Genomic DNA, 19921 nt, shown 5'->3' on the forward strand with positions numbered 1-19921 from the left:
AGAATCAAAGGTTCTAATTCTGTTGTTTTGAATATTTCCTAAAGAATTGTTTGTAAGCATCTGAATAGTCATTGTTTACAAAGCTTGACACAACGTTGTTACCGATTTTAAGAAAAGCCGTTTTAAAAGAAAATTATGAATCTTTATGATCACTGTGGAAACATTAGCATCTTCATAACATATTTTCTATTTTTAATTCCATATGGAGGATTTGGGGACCAAAACAAGGTTAACTTGAGACAGCCCTAATTTCCTTCCCAGCCCCCCAAAAATGTTTAAATAAATTCATGGGTACCATAAAGACACTTTTATTTTAGGGTTTGGGCCACAAAGTGACCGGTTAAGTTTTTTCAGGCTGAATGTGTTTTGTTTAGGAGGGTGGCAAGTTAAGAGGAAAGGAGAGAATTAAAATATTTGCAAGATGTCATTAATCTCCAGCAAGAGCCTAGAGTTGTTTTTTTTTTCCCCCCCCCTCTTCATTTCAGAACTAATCCAGCTTTCTGTTATTTGGCTCAGAAAAGTCTTAAATCTGTAACAAGAGAGTAACTTCCTGTTCTCAAGAGTATGGCTGCCAAAGAAAACATTTACAAGAAAAGTCCCAGGGCCAAAAAATTGCCTACTAATTATTTCTTAACCCCCTCCCGCCCCTAATTCAGGAAGGTGAGTGCTGTAAATGCTGTATGTTAAAACTCAAAAGTATGTGTTGAAAAATTAAGAGAAAACCCCTAAGAACTGTTTGCTATTTATTTATATTTTATTGCATTCAAATTACATGGGTTTTACGGCCCTTGGGCACAAATTAATGTTTCTTATAATATTTTGTTCGGAATTCCACAAAGATTATACTATGCTTTTATCAAAATACATGATGGCAGTTTTTACCGGGCACCTTCCCAACTGAAGACGGGGAAGCAACCCCAACCTTCAGGACCTGACTAGCACTGCCAGCTAGGCCATGATGTCGCTCCAAATTGGCCTGACTCAGCAGTGAGGTCTTGGTGTTCCCCTCGGTGATCTGTCTTATTCAGGGCAATGCCAATCAAAGTCCCAGCAGCCTTTGGTAGAAATGGACAGACTGGAAAACTCATATGGAAATGTGAAGGACCCAGAATACCCTAAACCACTTAGAAAAAGAACAAAGTTGGAAAGCCTGTGCCACCTGACTTCAAGCCTTATTAGAACACTCTGATGATCAAGAGAGTGTAGACTTGGTATCAAGATGGCAAATAGATCGATGTAACAAAGTAGTGAGTGTATATATTGACTGATGCAAATATCGCCAAGTGATTTTCAACAATGGTACCGAAGCAATTAGGTGGAAAACGGGTAGTCTTTTCAACAAAGAGTGCTCAAATAATTTATACTACACACCGTGTGTTAGTAATCTAATCCTGTCCCGACACATTATCCCAAAATTTAGCCACCAGTCTCCCTCTGGTTCTTTTTGCCTCTGGTCTCTCTTTCCAGAAATACATCTCCAGTCTCCTTTTTGGCCTTTCCCTTTCCTGACAAAATCAAATGGGTTATTCTCAGATTTGCATAGGAGGAAAAGGACACTACAGTTTATTTAATCTGTGTATCCACCACATGTTTTCCCCCACTCCCCTCCCACACAATCCCGCTCACTAGTCTTCATGGAGTCTCTAATCTGTGTTCAATAAGAGGAGATCCTTGGATTTGCAAATATTCATGATGCAACACCTCTTTCCCAATGATTACTAGTAATAATGGCAGGTGGCAACTGTCGGCATGTGTCTGGCAAATTTTCCCACGTTCTTTCACGTGATCTGCACAGCAGGCCTATGAGGGGGGTACAGTTTGAGTTCGAGGCAAAACTACTCAGAGCACTGAGCCTGAGAGCTCAAGTGGCCTCACCAAACAGGTACTGTGATTTAGTTGCAGACCCGGGACTGACTCCAGACTTCCCACCTGTGTTCTGGAATTAAGCCTGTGTGGTTTCAGACAATTTTCATCTCTCTTTGAGTTTGTTTCCTTGTCCACAAAATGGCACTAGTAACATCTTCCACATAGAATGATTGCCAAGATTTAATGGATATATGCCGGGTCTGGCTCAGTAACTCTTGGTGTCCTGTACTTCCCCAGCCAGGGCTCTTTCTGGAGTGTTTTGCATTTGTAGATTTCTTCATGATTATCAGGGTTTGGAATGGGTCCCCTCCTTTATGGGAAATTACCTCCCAAGGAGAGACAGGAAATGGACATGATGATCAGTCATTAGATAGAATAAGGAGGGCCTAGGAAAAAGTACCCCTGGGATTTCAGAGACAGCAGAGATCAGGAAGAGCCAGACTCACTGGGAACAATTTTGCAGAGGCGAGGGTCTCGAGGTGCACATGTCTGTCTCTCCAGCGCCCATGGCATGCGCTGGTTGAACTGAACTGGGCCTCTGAGTCTGGATGTGAAGAAGAGCACTGTGGTCTGAGGTGGCCTGAGCCAACACACGAGGGAATCCTGCCCTTCCTGTCACATGCTCCCACCCCACCCCTTACCTTAGGGGGACCACCCCCAGAGCTCCTGGAGCAGGAAGACAGCATTTGCTGGGGGAGGAAGAGGGTGCCCAGGGTAGACTCACCACCAGCTCAGAGGTCAGCCTTGGTTGATGCCCCCTCTAGAGGGGGGAGGGCCTGTCACATCAACTCCGAGCTCTTTCCAGATGTCCCTTTCCCTGCCAGCCCTGAAGTCTGCCCTCTGGGGCCAGTCCCACCCAGATTCTAACCCCATTTCGGTCACAGGGCTTGAATATTTTCTGTCTCCATGGCTGGCTCTCGCTTTTGACTAAGCAGCAGGACTTCTCTGATTCGAGGATCCCGGGGAAAGCAAGCCCGCTTCCTCTAAGTCCAGGCCTGCTTCCTGTTTGCTGCCTATGTTCTCTCTGGGCCCTCGGGACGCCTACAGGCCTGCAGCTCACACCTGCACAGTCCCTGAGCTCAGGTATCCAAAGGCAATATCCTGAAGGAACTTTTTTCACTGCCTGTTAGGGGGACAGGGCTGCCTCAAGCAAGCAACTTTATATACTCCTTCGTTTTCTCATTCCCAGTGTTGGCAAAGGGGTCAGGAAACCACATTCTCATCCTGTTGATAAGAATTTAAATGGACACACACTTCCACAGCCCCGGTTGGAGCATATGCACCAGAAGACTTAAGTTGGCATAATTTTTTAAAAATGTTTCTTTATTTTGAGAGAGAAAGAGCATGCACACACAAGTGGGAGAGGGGCAAGGAGAGAGAGGGGGAGAGACAGTGAGAGAAGAAAGAGTCTGTGCTGTCAGCGCAGAGCCCAGTGTGGGGCTCAGTCTCGCGGACTGTGAGATCATGACCTGAATCAAAATCAAGAATCGGATGCTTAACCGACTGAGTCACCCAGGCACCCCAAGTTCACATCATTTTTGTCTCAGCGCAGCGATTCCTCTTCTAGGAATTTATCCTGAGAAAGTAGTTAGGCAAGTGTACAAAGATGCGTGTAGAAGAGGATTCATCAGAGGACTGCTTAAGACAAGGAGACAACTTCCAAAATTCCAACCTGACTGGATATGTCAAGTCATAGTATGCCAATGAAATGGAATCCAATTAATTATAAGAAGCAGTACCATAGATCTATATACCTATATCCATATCTAGATTGATCACAGTATAGTAAGTACATTACAAAGGTATGTATTGATAATAGCACTTAGTAAGCAAGTGCCTACTGTGTGCCACGCATCACGTTAGAACTTCATGGACATTAACTCATGTAATCTTCACACCAACTCCGGTTAGGAAAGAACTATCACTGATTGCATCTTACAGGGGCTCGAAGAGGTTCTGCGACTTGCCCAAAGCATATACTAGTGACGGAGCTCAGTCCCCTGAGCCCATGTTACTCAATATCATGATTCTGCTTCTCAGTATACTGCCATGCTTGTTTTAAAAACAAAATAAATTGTGTGTGTGTGTGTGTGTGTGTGAAGAAAGCGAAGAAGGACTGAAATGAAAATATTGATAGAGGCACTATTCTAGAATGTTACTTTTTTATTTAGGATAAAACCTTGCATACAAAGCTATTTTTCATTTCAATAAGATAAAATTACTATGTAATATTAGAGTTTGCAGATAATGTTCAGGGTTTACACACACACACACACACACACACACACGCTGGTGCTCTCTCACATACACACACCCTCTCTTATGGTTTATAAATGCTTCTAAGGGCTACTGACTGAAAGATCACTGTGCCCTCACTTTGACATTCCAGATCCCGGTTCCGCTGTCTACCTCTTCTACCTGCCCATGGATGAAACACAGAGCCAACACGGGTAGAACAAAATATATGGCATTTATTAAACATATGTGACACAGATTGTAATATCAAAGTAGAGCATGCATGAACAAATTATTCATTTAACAAAAACACCAGTCGATACTGAAAACATGAAATGATTACATTTCCACAACATACAAAATTTTTTCAGTTAAAATGAGAAAGAAAAAAATCACAGGTAAAATAAATACATTGATTTCAGTGAGCCCCATATAGACATAAGGCACAAATTAAACCGGAGGATTAGCACATGGGAATGAGGCACCCATGCCCGCAGGAGGCCAGTCTCCAACCGCGTCTCCCACACCCCACACACATCCTGGCACCAAGAAGAGAGAGCGTCTGCATGCTGGGAAGCCTTCCCTCCTGGCCAGGTCTCCCCAGGTGCCCACGCTCCCGCAGACAGGCTTCTCGGCACCAGAGAAACACTGCCTCTAATACTTTTATGGGTAAATAAAACCTTCATGCTGTAACAAATGATCCTGACGTGAATAACGTGAAATTTCAAATTAATGCCCTTTTTCCTCCCAGCTGAAGGCTAGTAAAACAGAAAATAAATTGTGAGGGAATTCTCCTGACAGAATTTCAGTGTCTACTCCCAAAGCTAATGACGGCCCAGTATAGCACGGTTGGGTGTTTGAAATATGACCTCGACACCTCTCTCTCCTGCCCTCCCCTTCCACCTCCACTTTCCTTCATGTTTTAGAAGTACATCAGAGTCAGCAATCTCCTTTCTGGCTTAAACCTGTATAGGACGAGGTGGTAGCCACCTTTCCCAGCCTCAAGCCACAGAGTTCTAGGGCCTTTGTCCCTCTGTCCAAAGCGACTGTCTCCAGGCGCCTAAGTCAGAGTTTTCTTCAGGGTTAACTCCAGGACTCGTGTGTACGGTGTGTAATTCCTGGAAGGCATTGCGATCTCACGAGTCCTCCCTGTTGGGCTGAGAAACGAGAAAAGGCAAGTCAGGAAGATCGACCAAAACTCCCCACAGTCTTCAAGTGAGACAGCTCTAGAAAATGGTTTTGCAGCCACGGCAGCCTGAAAATAAACTGACAGAATGCAGTTGAATCTTTTGTTTAAATATTATAAGAGGGGCCATTAATCTTAGCAATTTTGAAAGGTCATGCTAAATATCATTCAGAAAAATAAAAAAAAAACCATGTATTTAAAGAACTCAAAATTATTTTAATGTAGGGGAGCCTGGGTGGCTCAGTCGATTAGGTATCTGACTTTGGCTCAAGTCACAACCTTGCAGTTTGTGAGTTCAAGCCCCAAGTCAGGCTCTGTGCTGACAGCTCAGGACCTGGAGCCTGCTTCAGATTCTGTGTCTCCCTCTCTCTCTTTCCCTCCCCACCTCACACTCTGTCTCTCTCTCTCTCTCTCTCAAATAAACATTAAAAAAATTTTTTTAATAAAAAAATGAAATGATTTTAATGTAGTGTGTTAGGTACTATAATAGATGCAAAATGAGCCGGATATTCTCCATTTGCCCATTCGGATAACTCTCCCCCTTCTCCACCCCACTCTGTGCCTTTGGGAAGCTGACCTGATGTCAGCATCCATGGGCTCCCTTAGAATTTAGCTTCCAGTTGGTTTTGACCAGTTGGGAACTGGTAGCAGGGGATAAGAGAATGGAAGGACGGTGAGGTCATCACACTTGTTCCCTTCTGGCCAGGCTGCAGGTTGGTGGTTGGCTGCATTCCTCTAGCAGAGGCCACAGTTCCCAGCACCCCCCTTTTGTGTGTTCTATTGGCTTCTTCCCCCTGCCTCTGCAGAGGCCCAGTCTGGTGACCACTTCCACTGTGCTAGCTCCAGAGTAAGCCACTGTCCCTCGTTTACTTTTCTCAAAGCTGTCCAAACCTTCATCTAAGTCTCTTCAATCTTCCTGTCTTGCCAGGACCTTGAGCAATACAAGAATTAACATATTATGGGCAAACTGAGGGCAGAACGAGTTCGCGGCACTTAGGAGGAGGGCATCTGGAAATTTGCACAGAGGGGGCATCTTGAAGGGTGCTTAGGCGTTCCTCTGGTGGACAAGGAGATGGGAATTCAGGCAGAAGGGATAGTGTGCGCAAAGGCAAACGAAGGGTGAACACAAGGACTCTGGGTGTGGAAAGACACACTTGGTAGGACTGGAGCAAAGAGTTCACGATGGAAAATGGCAGAAGACGAGGCCTGGTGTGGAAGGGCCCTGTGTGCCCTGCTAAGGAGTTCAGAAAGGGACACAGAGCCACTAAGGCGGGGAGTGATATGCTCATGTTCTTATTCTAGCAAGATTCCTTGGCACCACTGATGGTTGGCTGCAGAGGGGTTAGTCTGAAGGCAGAAAGTGAACAGATTTTTGCTATTTAGGAGGCGAGAGAGAGGTCATGAGAACTTGAATTCTGACTGTAGCACTCGAGGTGAAGTAGGAAGGAAAAGGTAGGTAGATACTGGGAAGGTAGAATTAACCAGGATTTGGTGACTGAGATGGAGAAAATATCCCACTTCTTTTTCCTCCTGGACACATAACTACCTTTCTCAGCCCCCTTGGCAATGTAATGGGCCATATGACTAAAGGGGAAAAAATGATGTATGTTACTTCCAGGTTTAGCCCATAAAATCCTTCTGCATAACCCTCCATGCCCAATCTCTTCCCTTTCATGCAGAGGATGTAGCGGAGGGCCCAAAAGGTCTCCAAAACCCAGGCAGAGTCATTAGTTGAAAGAATCTGGGCTCCTGAATGACTGTGTGCAAGGAGGCCCATGCCAGTTAGTCTTGGACCGTATCACGATCACGAGAAATCAGTATTTTGCCAAGCTGAGGTTTGTGGGCTTTTTGTTACAGCAGCTAACATTTCTTACCCCAACTGCTGCAATGACCAATTGTATGTATGAGATACGAGTCCGCTCCCTTCCCTGAACTGCCCATAGCCAATCTTTCACAAAGTGATAGGGAATCTACCTCCTTAGCTACTGTTTGTCATCTGTCTTCTCTATTCCCTCAGCCACTGCCCGAGTTCAGGCTCTCAACATTTATCTTTGACTATCTTTGACTACTTTGAATACTTCAGGAGTATTCTAAATGGTCTCCCTGCCTTCCGTCTCAGCAAGTCTTCCCCCTCTGCAAATCCTCTACCCATTTTGCTGTCAAAGAGATCTCACTGATAAAAGAAGCACATTACTGTTCCTAAGACTTTTCAATGTTGCCCCATTGCTTCCTGGATGAAGTCTAAGCTCCTGTGCATGGTCTTAAAGGCCCTCTACCATCTCCTGCTATTTCTCCCATGGTTTTCATCATGGCCACACTGCCGTTCTCATGTTGTCCCCTCCACCTTGAATGCTCCCCTAATCAAATGGGTCTGGTGAATCCCTGCCTGTATTTCAAGACTCAGACATCACCTCCAATATGACAGTTTCCCTGATTCTGCACCGCAAGGATAGAAACGATCATTCCTTTCTTTTTCTGCTTGTTTTCAGTTTCCTTGAACAGTGGTGCTCACTTTTCTGCTTCCACAAAATCACTTTTGCTAAACCTTCCTAGCAGTTAACACCTCCCACTACCCTGAAGTGATCTGCAACTATAGTTGGGATACAGCTTCTTAGGCGGTGTGTTAGAAGCTTGGGGGAGATTTTAAACTTTTATGTGTCTCTCCAAGAGATTCAGTATGTCTTCTCCATGCTCTCCAAACCATCCTCCCCACATACACCGCGAAAAGGACTTACGGGCTTCCGGCACACCACTGGAAGCATCCCACAGCCCCCATTGGTCTACACATCCTCTGCCAGTTACAATTTCGTGAAGGGTGAAAACCGTAGCTCACCCCTCTCCGTGAGTCTAGCAGCTCACTCAGGCCAGGCACACAGCTATCACTCAATGTATGGATGACGAAGGAAACCAGGGGATGAAGGATTCCCAGGAGTAAGTGGTCAGCAGGTCACCTGCCATAGATAGAGGAATCCACAAGATCTGTCAGTCGAGGGGTCCCCAGTGACCCGACCAGGCACTTTGGTGGAGTGCCAGGGGCAGGAGCCAGATGGTGATTTGTGCCAACCACTGTGAAAATTCCACATAACGGAAATGGTCTCTGGTGATAATATCCTAAAAGCCCATAAAGTCCAGAAATATTTATAAAGGTGAACGTTCTGGGTTTCAAAAACAGGCTTTCCTATCCCAGCCTTTCAAAAGGAAGTGAGGTATTTTATTTGGTTGATCACTAGGAAACAACAGGATTTCAAGAACACAAATAATTTCAACCACAGAACTAAAATTCAGCCATTTTCTTTAACACTTTAAGGCTATTGTTAACCTTTTATTAATCCATAAAGAGGCAGTTCCCCCGGGGGAAACAATAGCAGAGTCAGCAAATAGAGCTTTGACAAAAAACTACTTTGTGTTCTGGTCTCTACGATAGAAATAGGAGATGGAGGCATTTTAAAGCGCTTACTATGTGCTGGGCACTTGTGACCACGGGGAATATGTTTCCATTACATCACACCTATTCAGGCATAATTTATGAGCTTGCTGGAAGCCAAGTTTCACTAAGGGGCAAGGAGAAAGTCTTTTTTTCTTTTCATTTTTTGTTTTTCATTTTCTCTTTGAAGGCTAGCGGACTGGAAATTACTCTCAGTGGCTTTACTTAATATATATCAAACTTTCAAATCAAACTCTTAAGTCTTTTCTAAAAGACAGGTGTTTAAAACCCCTGAAATGACAGTGAGTGCCTTCTCAGCCCTTTCCTTCCGTCTTTAAGATCTGTGCTCTCTAGAAATGTATGGAATGCAAGGGTTAGATGAAAAGGAGAAACGAGGCAGAAGGTGGTATTTGAGTCAACTAGACACAGAGAACCTGGGTCTCCAGCAGGCTGGTGGCAGGGGGTATGGAGGTCACGAAGCAGGTCATGCAGGGAGGAAACAGGACTGTGTGGGCACTGAGGCCATCCTGGAGCAGAAGTGCCCACGGTGTACTGAGCTTAGGGACCTGATACCATGGTGGCAGCCACCAATGGAAATAGGAAAATGCACCCTCTATGCTGGGACTTCATACCTGTATCTTACTTCACCATCCCAGCAAGTTTCTGAGGGAATTACTGTCAAAAACCTTCCAGTTCTGAGTGAAGAAACTGAGACTCAAAGAGGTTAGGGATTTGCCCAAAGCTGTAGATGTAGTGAGAGGCAGACCCAGGACCTAAACCCAGGTCTAATTTCTAAGCCAGTGTTCTTAACCACTACTAAGAGGAACTGGCTTCAATGGAAAAAAAAAAATGATGCAGTCAGCTATGGATGCTGTAGGTGGGTATGAAGATCAATCAGCCAGCATGCTGGGAGCACCCAGCAGGGAATGAGGACTTGTGTCTGGAGAGGCTGGAAGTACCTGAGAGCTCAGCACAGGAAGGGCAGAAGTAAAGCCAGGAGACTGGCCGCCAGCTTTGCAAGAACCACCGTAACCAAGACAGAGCCACGAGAAGCTCCCGTAGTGAGGATCGGAGGTGGTAATTAGCGATCAGATGAAAATCCCTGCCCTGATGGAGCTTATGTTCTAGTGAGGAGAGGGAGAATAATCACAAAGAAGTAAAACATAAGCAAAAATTGCTTCTTCAGGGTCCTTTATGAAGTAAATAAATAGGTTGTATTACAGTACAGATCACCTGCGTCGGTCCTCACTTGGCATGTACCTTTCATTCATTCAGCGAACAAATGTTTATTGAGCATCAAGAAAGTGCTAGACTAGGGGGTGAGCGAGCCCAGGGTCCCTGTCCACAGGAGTACATGGTGTTGGCAAAAATGGGGAAATGGTGGTGGTAGGGGGAGGAGTTCACAAAAGGGGCTTATTGGCTCTAAAAGTAAAGAAAAGGCTGATTTCCAGTTTCCCCAGCATGAAAACCAAGCAGCTCTAATTATAAGTCAAACACGGTTAGCAGCAGCACAGCACGAAAGGCTTTGCAGGTACAGGCAGAAATGAGTCCTGGGTGGCCTGCTCTACTGTGGGGCTTCGTGCCTGGTGCCTGGAACACCCTGGGGCTTAGGTTTTACTTCTGACGTCTCAGTTGGAAGAGACCTCATCCATCACTGGGCCTTCCAGAGGTTTTTTTTTTTTTTATGCAATGTCTAGAGGGTTCCAAACCACTGATAGTTTAATTGGAGAGCTTAATGCATACTGGAGCATGATAGACTTGAATCCATTTCACAATCAATCCATCTCACAAAATTACTAATAACCATCAGTAAAAAGTTAATGAAATTATCATAGCATACCCAAATTCACTTGTATTTGATTTGATACAGCGTCTTACATAATAACCAGAGTTTTGGTTTAGTTAACAGTAATCATAACTATTATTTATTAAGTGCTTAACTAGTTACCATACCAAATGCTTTATATACATGGTTTCATTTCATCCTCATAGAAACCCTGTGAGATATGATGTTGTCCTCTTCACTTCCGTTTTAAGGATGAAATCTTTGAGGCTTAAGAGAGATTAAGTACCTTGCCCAAGGCTGTGCTCAGCAGCTGGCTGGGCAGGGAAGCCCCACAGCCTGAGGCTTGCCACACTGTCAGGTTCTTTCTTTCTTCTTTTCTTTTTTCTTTTTTTTAATGTTTTGTTTTTTGAGAGAGAGCAAGCAGGATAGAGGCAGAGACACAGAATCGGAACCAGGCTCCTGGCTCCAAGCTGTGAGCACGGAGCCCGACTCAAGGTTTGAACTCATGAGCCATGAGATCATGACCTGAGCCGAAGTTGGACTCTTAACCGACTGAACCACCCAGGCACCCCTGTCAGGTTCTTTTTGAGAGAACATGAAGTGAGAACAAAACTCATCTGCATAATTGAGGCTTAATTCAATACTTCTATTGATCTAAAACATTTTGGAGGAGGCTGGGCTAAGATTTTTTTTTTTTTTTTTTTAAATAATCTCTACACCCAACATGGGGCTCAAGCTCACAACCTCAACATCAAGAGTTACGTGCTCTACCGACTGGGCCAGCCAGGCACCTTTTGGAGGAAGTTGTTTTTAAAATATTCTCGAAAACACCATGGGCTCTTGTATTAGATGCAAGTTTAAAGTCCAAGTAAGAACCAGGAATTTTGTTAAAACATATACGACACAATTCAGCAACTCTGTTTGTTATTTTTTGAATGTTTACTTATTTTGAGAGAACGAGAAAGCAGAGCCGGGGAGGGGCACAGAGAGAGGGAGAGAAAGAATCCCAAGCAGGTTCCTCACTGTCAGGCCAGAGCCAGATGTGGGGCTTGATCTCAGGAACCCGTGAGATCATGCCCTGAGCCAAAACCAAGAGTTGGACATTTAACTGACTGAGCCATCCAGGAGCCCTCTATTTATTCTTTTTTAAATCACACATGTACCACACCAGGACTTTCAAGACCTGGTTTTAATCCTGGCTGTGTGGTTTCCAGTAAATCACTTTTCTCTGGGCCTTGATTTTGGTATTTTTCAAAGATGGGAATTAAACTAGACTTCGGGTGGGGGTTGGAGGAGCTCCTGGCTATGTTGCTTAAGTATCCGACTTTGACTTTGGCTCAGGTCATGATCTCACGGTTCGAGTTCCAGCACAGCCTTGGGCTCTCCACTGTCAGCACAGAGCCTGCTTCGGATCCCCTGTCCCCCTCTCTCACTGGCCTTACCCCCTCCCCTCAAAAATAGACATTAAAAAAAATAATAAACTAGACCAGGGGGTTCTAATTTGTTTTTCACCATAGAACTCTTTATTCAAACAAAATCTCACTTGGAATCCAACACACAAAACATACTAAAAGCTGAGTTTCTCAGGTTTGGTTTTGTTTTGTTTTCCAGGAGGGGGAGGGTCCCCACAGGCCAGCTCCTTGCTCACCTTCTCACCCCCTGAGGCATCCGGAGGCCTGACCCTGAGCCCCAGCACAGAGCCCAGCAGCACCAAGCACAGGTGGGAAACTGCTACTCTGAATTCTCTCTAAAGACCCCGAGCTCCTCACCACTCAGGCCCGCGTGGCACCTTTCACATAGTAGGCACTTAATAAATATCTGTGAGGAAGCGAATGAAATCTTACTCTGCCTTTCCGGAAATGCGGATACGTAGTTTTCATTTCCTCTGCTGATTGACCTACGCAGTTAAAGTGCTAAGATGGATCCTGGGGGAAACCAAATGTTCCGTTTATGGAAAAGCTGCTTTTAGATACTGAAGTGGCTTCCAAGTCCACCATGGCCATAAGTTAAGGGTCTGTCAGCACTTCCATTATGAAAACCGCTTTGTGGTTTCATAACTTAGCCATAAAAGTTTGCTGCAGGCTATCCTTCGGCATACAAATTGAAAACCTTGTTTTAAGCCAAAATGTGGGAATTGGAAAACAAACAATTTATTGGTTTCAGACATAGTTTTATACACGTCTTAGCCAAACAAGATTTATTATGTGGGCAATTAAAGTGGACTAAACCACTTGATTCTTGAAAAACAAAAAAAGGACAGAAATGATCAAACTTTATATTTCACAAGGAGGCCCTGGACATGATCATTCTTTTTGGCTTTATTTTTATCCGGTACTTTGTCCCCCACATTGATGAGACCTCGAGTCTACTTACATACCCTTCTCCCTGCTTGTGCTGGTTAAATCTGAGCAATCACCTACTCAAACCACTGACTTTACTGAATGGGAAACTGAGGCCCCAGCAAAGAGAGTCCAGCCTGAATGTATCCTGCCACTAGCTAGGGGGACTAGACCCAGGTATTCTACATCCCAGCTTGGTGATCGGCTCACGGCCGTTTCCCACCAGATGTAACCATTCAAGGTTCCAGGATTCTACATTCTCCTGGCTTGCTAATGTCTAAGGCAACACACACAAATACACCCTCCCACAAACAGTATATGAGGTACTTGGTGATTTTGGCTACCTAAGTCGTAAGCCACATGCTTATAAACTTGTTTTATGTCCTCTTTGGGCCAAGCACAGATTTGAGCTCCTAGAGATGGTGGGTTAGTTACTAGGTCACAGACTCTCCTCTTACTAGGGAGAGACCCAGGCATGGGTGTGTGGAGCAGCTTAAGAACAAACAGGTCAGTCCTCGAGCTCAGAAGTGCAACTTAACAAACAAGGCAGTCGTTCTTGTTTGTCTGTCATGACTGAAACAGATCCGTTTATTTGAGCCAGTGCTTGACAATACAGTGTTACGGCCCTGGGGACCAGGTGCATTTGTTCAAGACTTAGAACTTCTCCTCTGTGTTACCAAAGCCCCTCGCAGGCCCCTCTGGCACTGTCCTAAGTGTCTGCCTCCATATCTGTCTCCCCAGACCGCATGTGGGGCAGGAACCAAATCTCATTCCTCTCCCTATGCCTCTGGCACAAAGAAGGTACTCAACTGATGTTTGCTGAGTGAATGGATGAATGGATAGAGAAACAAATGCGTGCACTTACGACAGGGCCAATTTTCTCTGACGTGGCTTCTCCAGGCCTCTCTTCACTATCCCCTTAGCCCTGCACAATGCCCCTGCTCCCTCAGAAACCAGCCAGACTTCTCAGCAGCAATCATTTACTGTTGCAGAAATATTTTTGATAGAAAGAATGCAATTCTGGTAATAACAGCCCCATAAAGTATTTTCCTAAGTCAAAGAGGAATCTGAGTCAGAAAAATAGGAAATTCCTAAATACCTGGGTAGAAGATCACAGCCTACTCCAATCTCTCTGGTTTCCACCTCAGGCTTGGGCTGGGTTTCTGTTAAATAGTCCAACCTGCTTTGTAGTTCATTATTCTAGAGAGGAGGAAAAAAGTACTTTTAGTAAAACAAATCTGTCCCCCACAAACATGCCATGTATTACCCGATTTTCCCCTGTGACATGGACATGTCATAATGTATTTTTCGAGCACCTCTTCCACAGTAGGAATTAAAGAAACACATCCTTACGGATAGTTTTCTGTGCATGTACATACATATGGGTCCAATTCTGCATAAATGGAAACAAACGAAATACCCTATTCTGTGCTAAATTTGGGGTCTTTTTCACTCAGCAATTTGTTGTGACTATCTTGCCATGTTTATTAGTTTTCTTTTTATGTCAGCAAGATATTTTAATGGGTTCAGAGCATTCCATTGTATGGATGTACATTATTTATTTAACTAGTCTCTTATTGATGGCACTTAGATATTTACCACTTTCCTTGCAATTATAAATAAGGTACAGCTCATGTTTTAATACTCCCTTATTAAACTATAAAATGAGTAAGTCTATTAATTTAATTTAGTGGGAAATACCTCCATAACTTAATAATTAGTATTTCTTAGGTTTGGAAAATTCAGAATCTCAAACATATAAAGTAGAACAAGCTCCTTGGGATTAAAATTAGCATTCTAAATAGTTTTTCTTCAGGCCAGAGCCAGACATTACCTAGGTTGATGACTAGATGCTCAGGAATTGGAAATTTGCCCCATGGGGGAAATGAAGGACAAAGGAGCAGGAGGGTTGAGGATATTGGAATGAGAGTAGAAGGGACGGTGCCTGACACCTAAAGTGCAAACATGCAAATTCCAGAACGGGGTTAACACGATTATCTCTGTGCATTGAGAGCTTTCAATTTTTTTAGGTTCTTCTGTATATTTCTCCATAATGCTAAATTTTCCTCTTTTTTTTGTACATTACTAGTTTAATTCTTTTTCATTATTTTTTTTCATCATGAGAAGCATAGTTTTCCATCCCCATCACCTTATGCAACCATCCTCCCAGCCACCTCCTCTCTAGTAACCATCAGTTCTCTATAGTTGTTTGTTTTTTGGTTTCTCTCTCTTTTCCTTTGTTCATTTGTGTTGTTTCTTAAAATCCAAATATGAGTGAAATCCTATGGTATTTGTCTCTCTGACGTATTTCACTTAGCATTAGACTCTCTAGGCCCATCCATGTCGTTGCAAATGGCAAGATGTCACTCTTTTTATGGCTGAATACTATTCCATTGTGTGTGCATGTGAGTGTGTGTATAATATGCACACACATTTATATAAAATACTTATATATATGTGTGTGTTATATATAAATGTGTGTATATACATATAAGTATACACAGACCACATCTTTATCCATTTATCAATGGACACTTGGGCTGCTTCCATAAGTTGGCTGTTGTAGATAATGCTGCAGTAAACATAGGGGTGCATGTATCCCTTTGAATTAGTATTTTTGTATTCTTTGGGAAAATACCTAATAATGCAATTGCTGGATGGTAGGGTAGTCCTATTTTTTAATTTTTTGAGGACCCTCCACACCATTTTCCACAGTGGCTGCATGAGTTTGCATTCCCCTTTCTCCACATCCTTGCCAACAACTGTTAGACTAAATTTTCACTAGGCAATACCGTATCTACTTATCTATATCCTCAGAACATGGCATGTCAGAAATACAAAATAAATATTTATGGAATATATAAATGTATAAATACTTTTACAAGTAGCATGTTATTTGCATAATTAGAAAAAAAATTTTTTTTTCTTTTTTTGTTTTAAATTGGACCTGAAGCTAAAGCACTACTGTAAGACAGTAGACTAACACATGAAAGTTGAAAAGTCCTTTGAAAAAGAAGCTCATTTGTTTCAAAAGAAAGTGGGGTACAGCTCAGGAGCTTCTGCTCCACATGGCTGATTCCGAGGAGCAAAGCAGCCGCTCTGGTACAAACCCATGCTCTGCTAGTCTATGGATCCTTGCACAAAAGTGGGAAATGGTGTACAGGGGGAGAATGCATTCCAGATTCGCTAGCAGCTGACAAGCGACGACAGCTGGATGGGCTCCAAACCTATCACTTAATGCTCAGGATAGAAAAATGTTGCTGCTGGCTTACTGCCTGAGGTACAACATCTACACACACACACACACACACACACACGGCTTCCCCAGCAATATTTGGACTCTCCCATTCATTAGGAAAGACCAAGGCAGAAGAGGCTTGCCCATTAACAAGCTCCAGAAATCCCACTGCCTTGTCTCTTTTCTCAGAATAGAGTAATAATGACGATTTCACATAATTCTGAGTTGACTACCCATAGTTAGGAGGCATAAAAGACAAGGTTAGTACCCTTATTGTACGTTGAATACAGTGCATAGCAGACTGGTAGACACAAATCCTTTGTTCTATTTCAGAAGGACTCTGTGTGCACATCAGATACCTGCTGAAGGCTGATATGAAAACCCTGTACTCCTAAAATTTAATGCCAAATGTATATATATGAGTTATCTACTATGTATCATGTCGTGTGTAAAGTTAGGGGAGCTAGTTAGCAGTTAAAGAAATAGGGCATGAGTTGCAACCCTTGATTTCAGTCTTATGAGGATACAGACTACCAAAGAGAAAATAAAAGAACAAAATCATTAGTCCAATGCCAGAGGGATCCACAGACTATAAGGGGGGACTTGGAGAATACGTTGAGTGCAAGATGTGGAAAAGGATTGAACTGTCCATGAAGATTTCCTGGAGTTATACAAGGGAAAGAGAGTAAGAGATACAAAGGGATGAGTGGTCCAGAATTGGGGAACATACCAGGTTAAGATCAAGTACCTTAGTGAAGTATGCAGGTAACAAGAGTTGCTTGTGAAGGGCTACATGCACCTTTACAAGGACTTTATACCCAATTCTATAAGCCCAGAGTCAGCCCTAGATTTTATTTCAACCACTGGCCCTCCAAGTGAAAGTTGTACTGGAAGGAAATAAAACTGTAGGTAGGAAGATTAGTCAAGGAGGCCACTGTAATTTCCTAGTTGAGAGAATGAGAGCTGCATTTGTAACACTGAGCAGCGAGCACTCAACCCATTGTTGGTCCTGCAAAAATTAGCTATCAATCAACTCTGGACAGAAGACAAAAAAGCATCTATTAAGGTCTTTGGAGACCAAAGACAGGCGGGCTATAGAGGGGAGTGATAGGCTTAGAACGGGTTCTCTGTGACTCATTTGTTTGTTTTTGTTTGCAGCTTTGCCCAGGAGCAGTACTGTCATGGAGACCACACAGACACTTTAAAAATTCAACAGAAAGATCATCTCTCTGGTAGAAACAAACAAACAAAAAAACAGAAGGAGTCCAGCGTAACCAGGACTGCCAAGAGTAAAGGGGAAACCAAAAGGAGAGTCCATGAAGGCAGAAACTCTAAATTCTGTGTATCGACTCAGCTCAGGTCTCCAGCAAACCCCTGAACCATGCATGTATGGGGCAAACTCAAAGAGGTTTACAGCCAAGGCTTAAAGAACTGAACTGAGATATGAGCCATCACAGCATGGCAGGGTAGAGTTGGGTCTAACCAAATTCATTACCTAAAACAAAATCCTTAGTGCTGCTCAGAACAATAATAAAACAGAATCCAAAGTCTCCACAACAAAACCTTTTCAAAGTCCAGGTTATAATCCAAAATTACTCGGCATGCGAAGTCAGGAAAATGTGACCATTCCCAGCAAAAAGGAGAACCAATAGATGCCAGTCCAGAGATGACTTATGTGTTGAAATTTTCAGACAAGGATTTTAAAACAGCTATTGTAACTATTGAGCACAATGAGGTCGAAGAAAATATGCTTCTAATTGATGTAATAAAAAATCAAAGAAATAGAAAATCACTAGACTGAAGAAAAGAATGGAGATGATGGAGTCAGTGAACTTGAAGACACATTAACAAATCATTCAATAAGAATAAGATAAAGATTGAAGATAATAAATGGGGCTTCCTGGAACTATGGTACAATTTCTAATGCCTAACTGGAATCACAGAAGGAAGGATAAAGAAACTAGAGCAGGAAAAATACTCAAAGAAGTAATGGCTCAAAATTTCCAAAATTTGGGGCGCCTGGGTGGCGCAGTCGGTTAAGCGTCCGACTTCAGCCAGGTCACGATCTCGCGGTCCGTGAGTTCGAGCCCCGCGTCACGCTCTGGGCTGATGGCTCGGAGCCTGTTTCCGATTCTGTGTCTCCCTCTCTCTCTGCCCCTCCCCTGTTCATGCTCTGTCTCTCTCTGTCCCAAAAATAAATAAATGTTGAAAAAAAAAAATTTTCCAAAATTTGGTGAAAGACATAAATTTACAAATTCAAGAATCTCAGCAAATCCCAAACAATAAATTCAGAGAGAAATACACATTGGTATATCCTAGTCAAACTAGTGAAAACCACCAATAAGGAAAAAATCTTGAAAGCATTCCTGTTACATATAGGGAAACAATAATTTGAATTACCATGGATATCTCATCAAAAACGATGGAAGCCAGAAGACAGCGCTAAAAGAAACTGTCATCCCGGAACACTCTATAATTCAATAATGAAAGTCAAATAAAGAGCTTACTGTCAGAAAAAGGAAAACTAAGTGAATTTGTCCCTATATGAGCTGCATTACACAAAATGCTAAATAAAAGGTCTCCAGGCTGAAGGGAAATGACACCAGAGAGAGACAGATTTTCAGGAATGAAGAACATCAGAAATAGATACTATATGAGTAAATATAAAAGACGAGTTTCTCTTAATTTCTCTAAAATACCATTAGATTATACATTATATATGTTACTTGTACATATTGTATATATTATAGACTATTAAAGCAAAAATTGCAATGAGTGTATTTGGGTTTGTAATGTGTGCAGATGGAATACCTATAATAATAACAGAAGGGGGAGGGGGAAATGGACCTATATCATCGCAAGATTTCTACATGCCACATGAAGTAGTACAGTATTACCTCTGAGTGGATTGTGAACAGTTAATGATGTATATTGTGATACCCAGAGCAACCACTAATATACTGGAGAAAAGAGATAGAGCAAAATGCCAACTGATACAGTAAAATGAAATTCTAAATATTGAAATCACCAAAGGGGGAACAAAACAAATAAGCAAAAAATAAAAATAATAAAAACAAACTAGAGGGAATAAACAAAAACAATAAAATGATAGACCTAAATCCAATCATATTATCAAATGCCAATGAACTATATAGTCCAGTAAAAGAGACTATCACAATATATACAAAAGCAATATTTATGTGCTGTCTACAAGAGATCTGCACTAAAGACAAAGACATGGATCAGTTAAAACTAAATGGATGGAGAAAGACACACAAGGCCAACAGTAAACTTAAGAGGTCAGGAATAGCTATATTAATACCGGGGAAAATAGGCTACAAGACACACAGTATGAACAAAGCAGTGGCAAACATTTTATAATAATGAAAAGGTCAATTCATCACCAAGACAAGCAATAGAAAAATGTGTGTCTAATGAGAGAGCTTCAAAATATATGAAGTAAAAAAAATAACAAAATTAAAGAGCTGGTCTAAAGCCATAGTGATGGATTTTAACACCCTTCTGTCAGCAACTGATACAACAATTACACAAAAATCAGAAAGAACATAAACAATAGTATCAACAACCTAAATCTAATTGATATTTATAGAACACAAAAATAGAATACCTATTTTTTTACACAAACCAAGAGAAATCATATGCTGAGCCATAAAACAAGACTCAATAAATTTAAAATAGGTAAGACCATACAAAGTATGTTTGCTGACTATAACACAAATTAGAAATAAAAAACAATACAATATCTAAGAAACCCTGAAATATTTGGAGGTTAAACCACACACTTCCAAGTAACCTACAGGTCAAAGAAGAATCCCAAAGGAAATAA

The 19921-nt window shown here is 42.4% G+C and overlaps 1 protein-coding gene across 1 annotated transcript in view; it reads right to left on the reverse strand.

Moving 5' to 3' along the window:
- Positions 1 to 4317: 4317 nt before the first annotated feature.
- MYZAP (myocardial zonula adherens protein) overlaps positions 4318 to 19921 on the reverse strand; it is a 90226-nt gene continuing 74622 nt past the window's right edge. Inside the window, exons 12-13 of the mRNA XM_047864465.1 lie at positions 13936 to 14036; positions 4318 to 5258 (exon numbers count right to left, since the gene is read on the reverse strand). Of these exons, the coding sequence (XP_047720421.1) occupies positions 5162 to 5258; positions 13936 to 14036 (198 nt within the window). The 3' untranslated portion in view covers positions 4318 to 5161. The remainder of the gene's footprint in view (positions 5259 to 13935; positions 14037 to 19921) is intronic.

This window comes from Prionailurus viverrinus, chromosome B3 (assembly GCF_022837055.1).
Source record: "Prionailurus viverrinus isolate Anna chromosome B3, UM_Priviv_1.0, whole genome shotgun sequence".
In the NCBI taxonomy this organism is placed as follows: domain Eukaryota; kingdom Metazoa; phylum Chordata; class Mammalia; order Carnivora; family Felidae; genus Prionailurus; species Prionailurus viverrinus.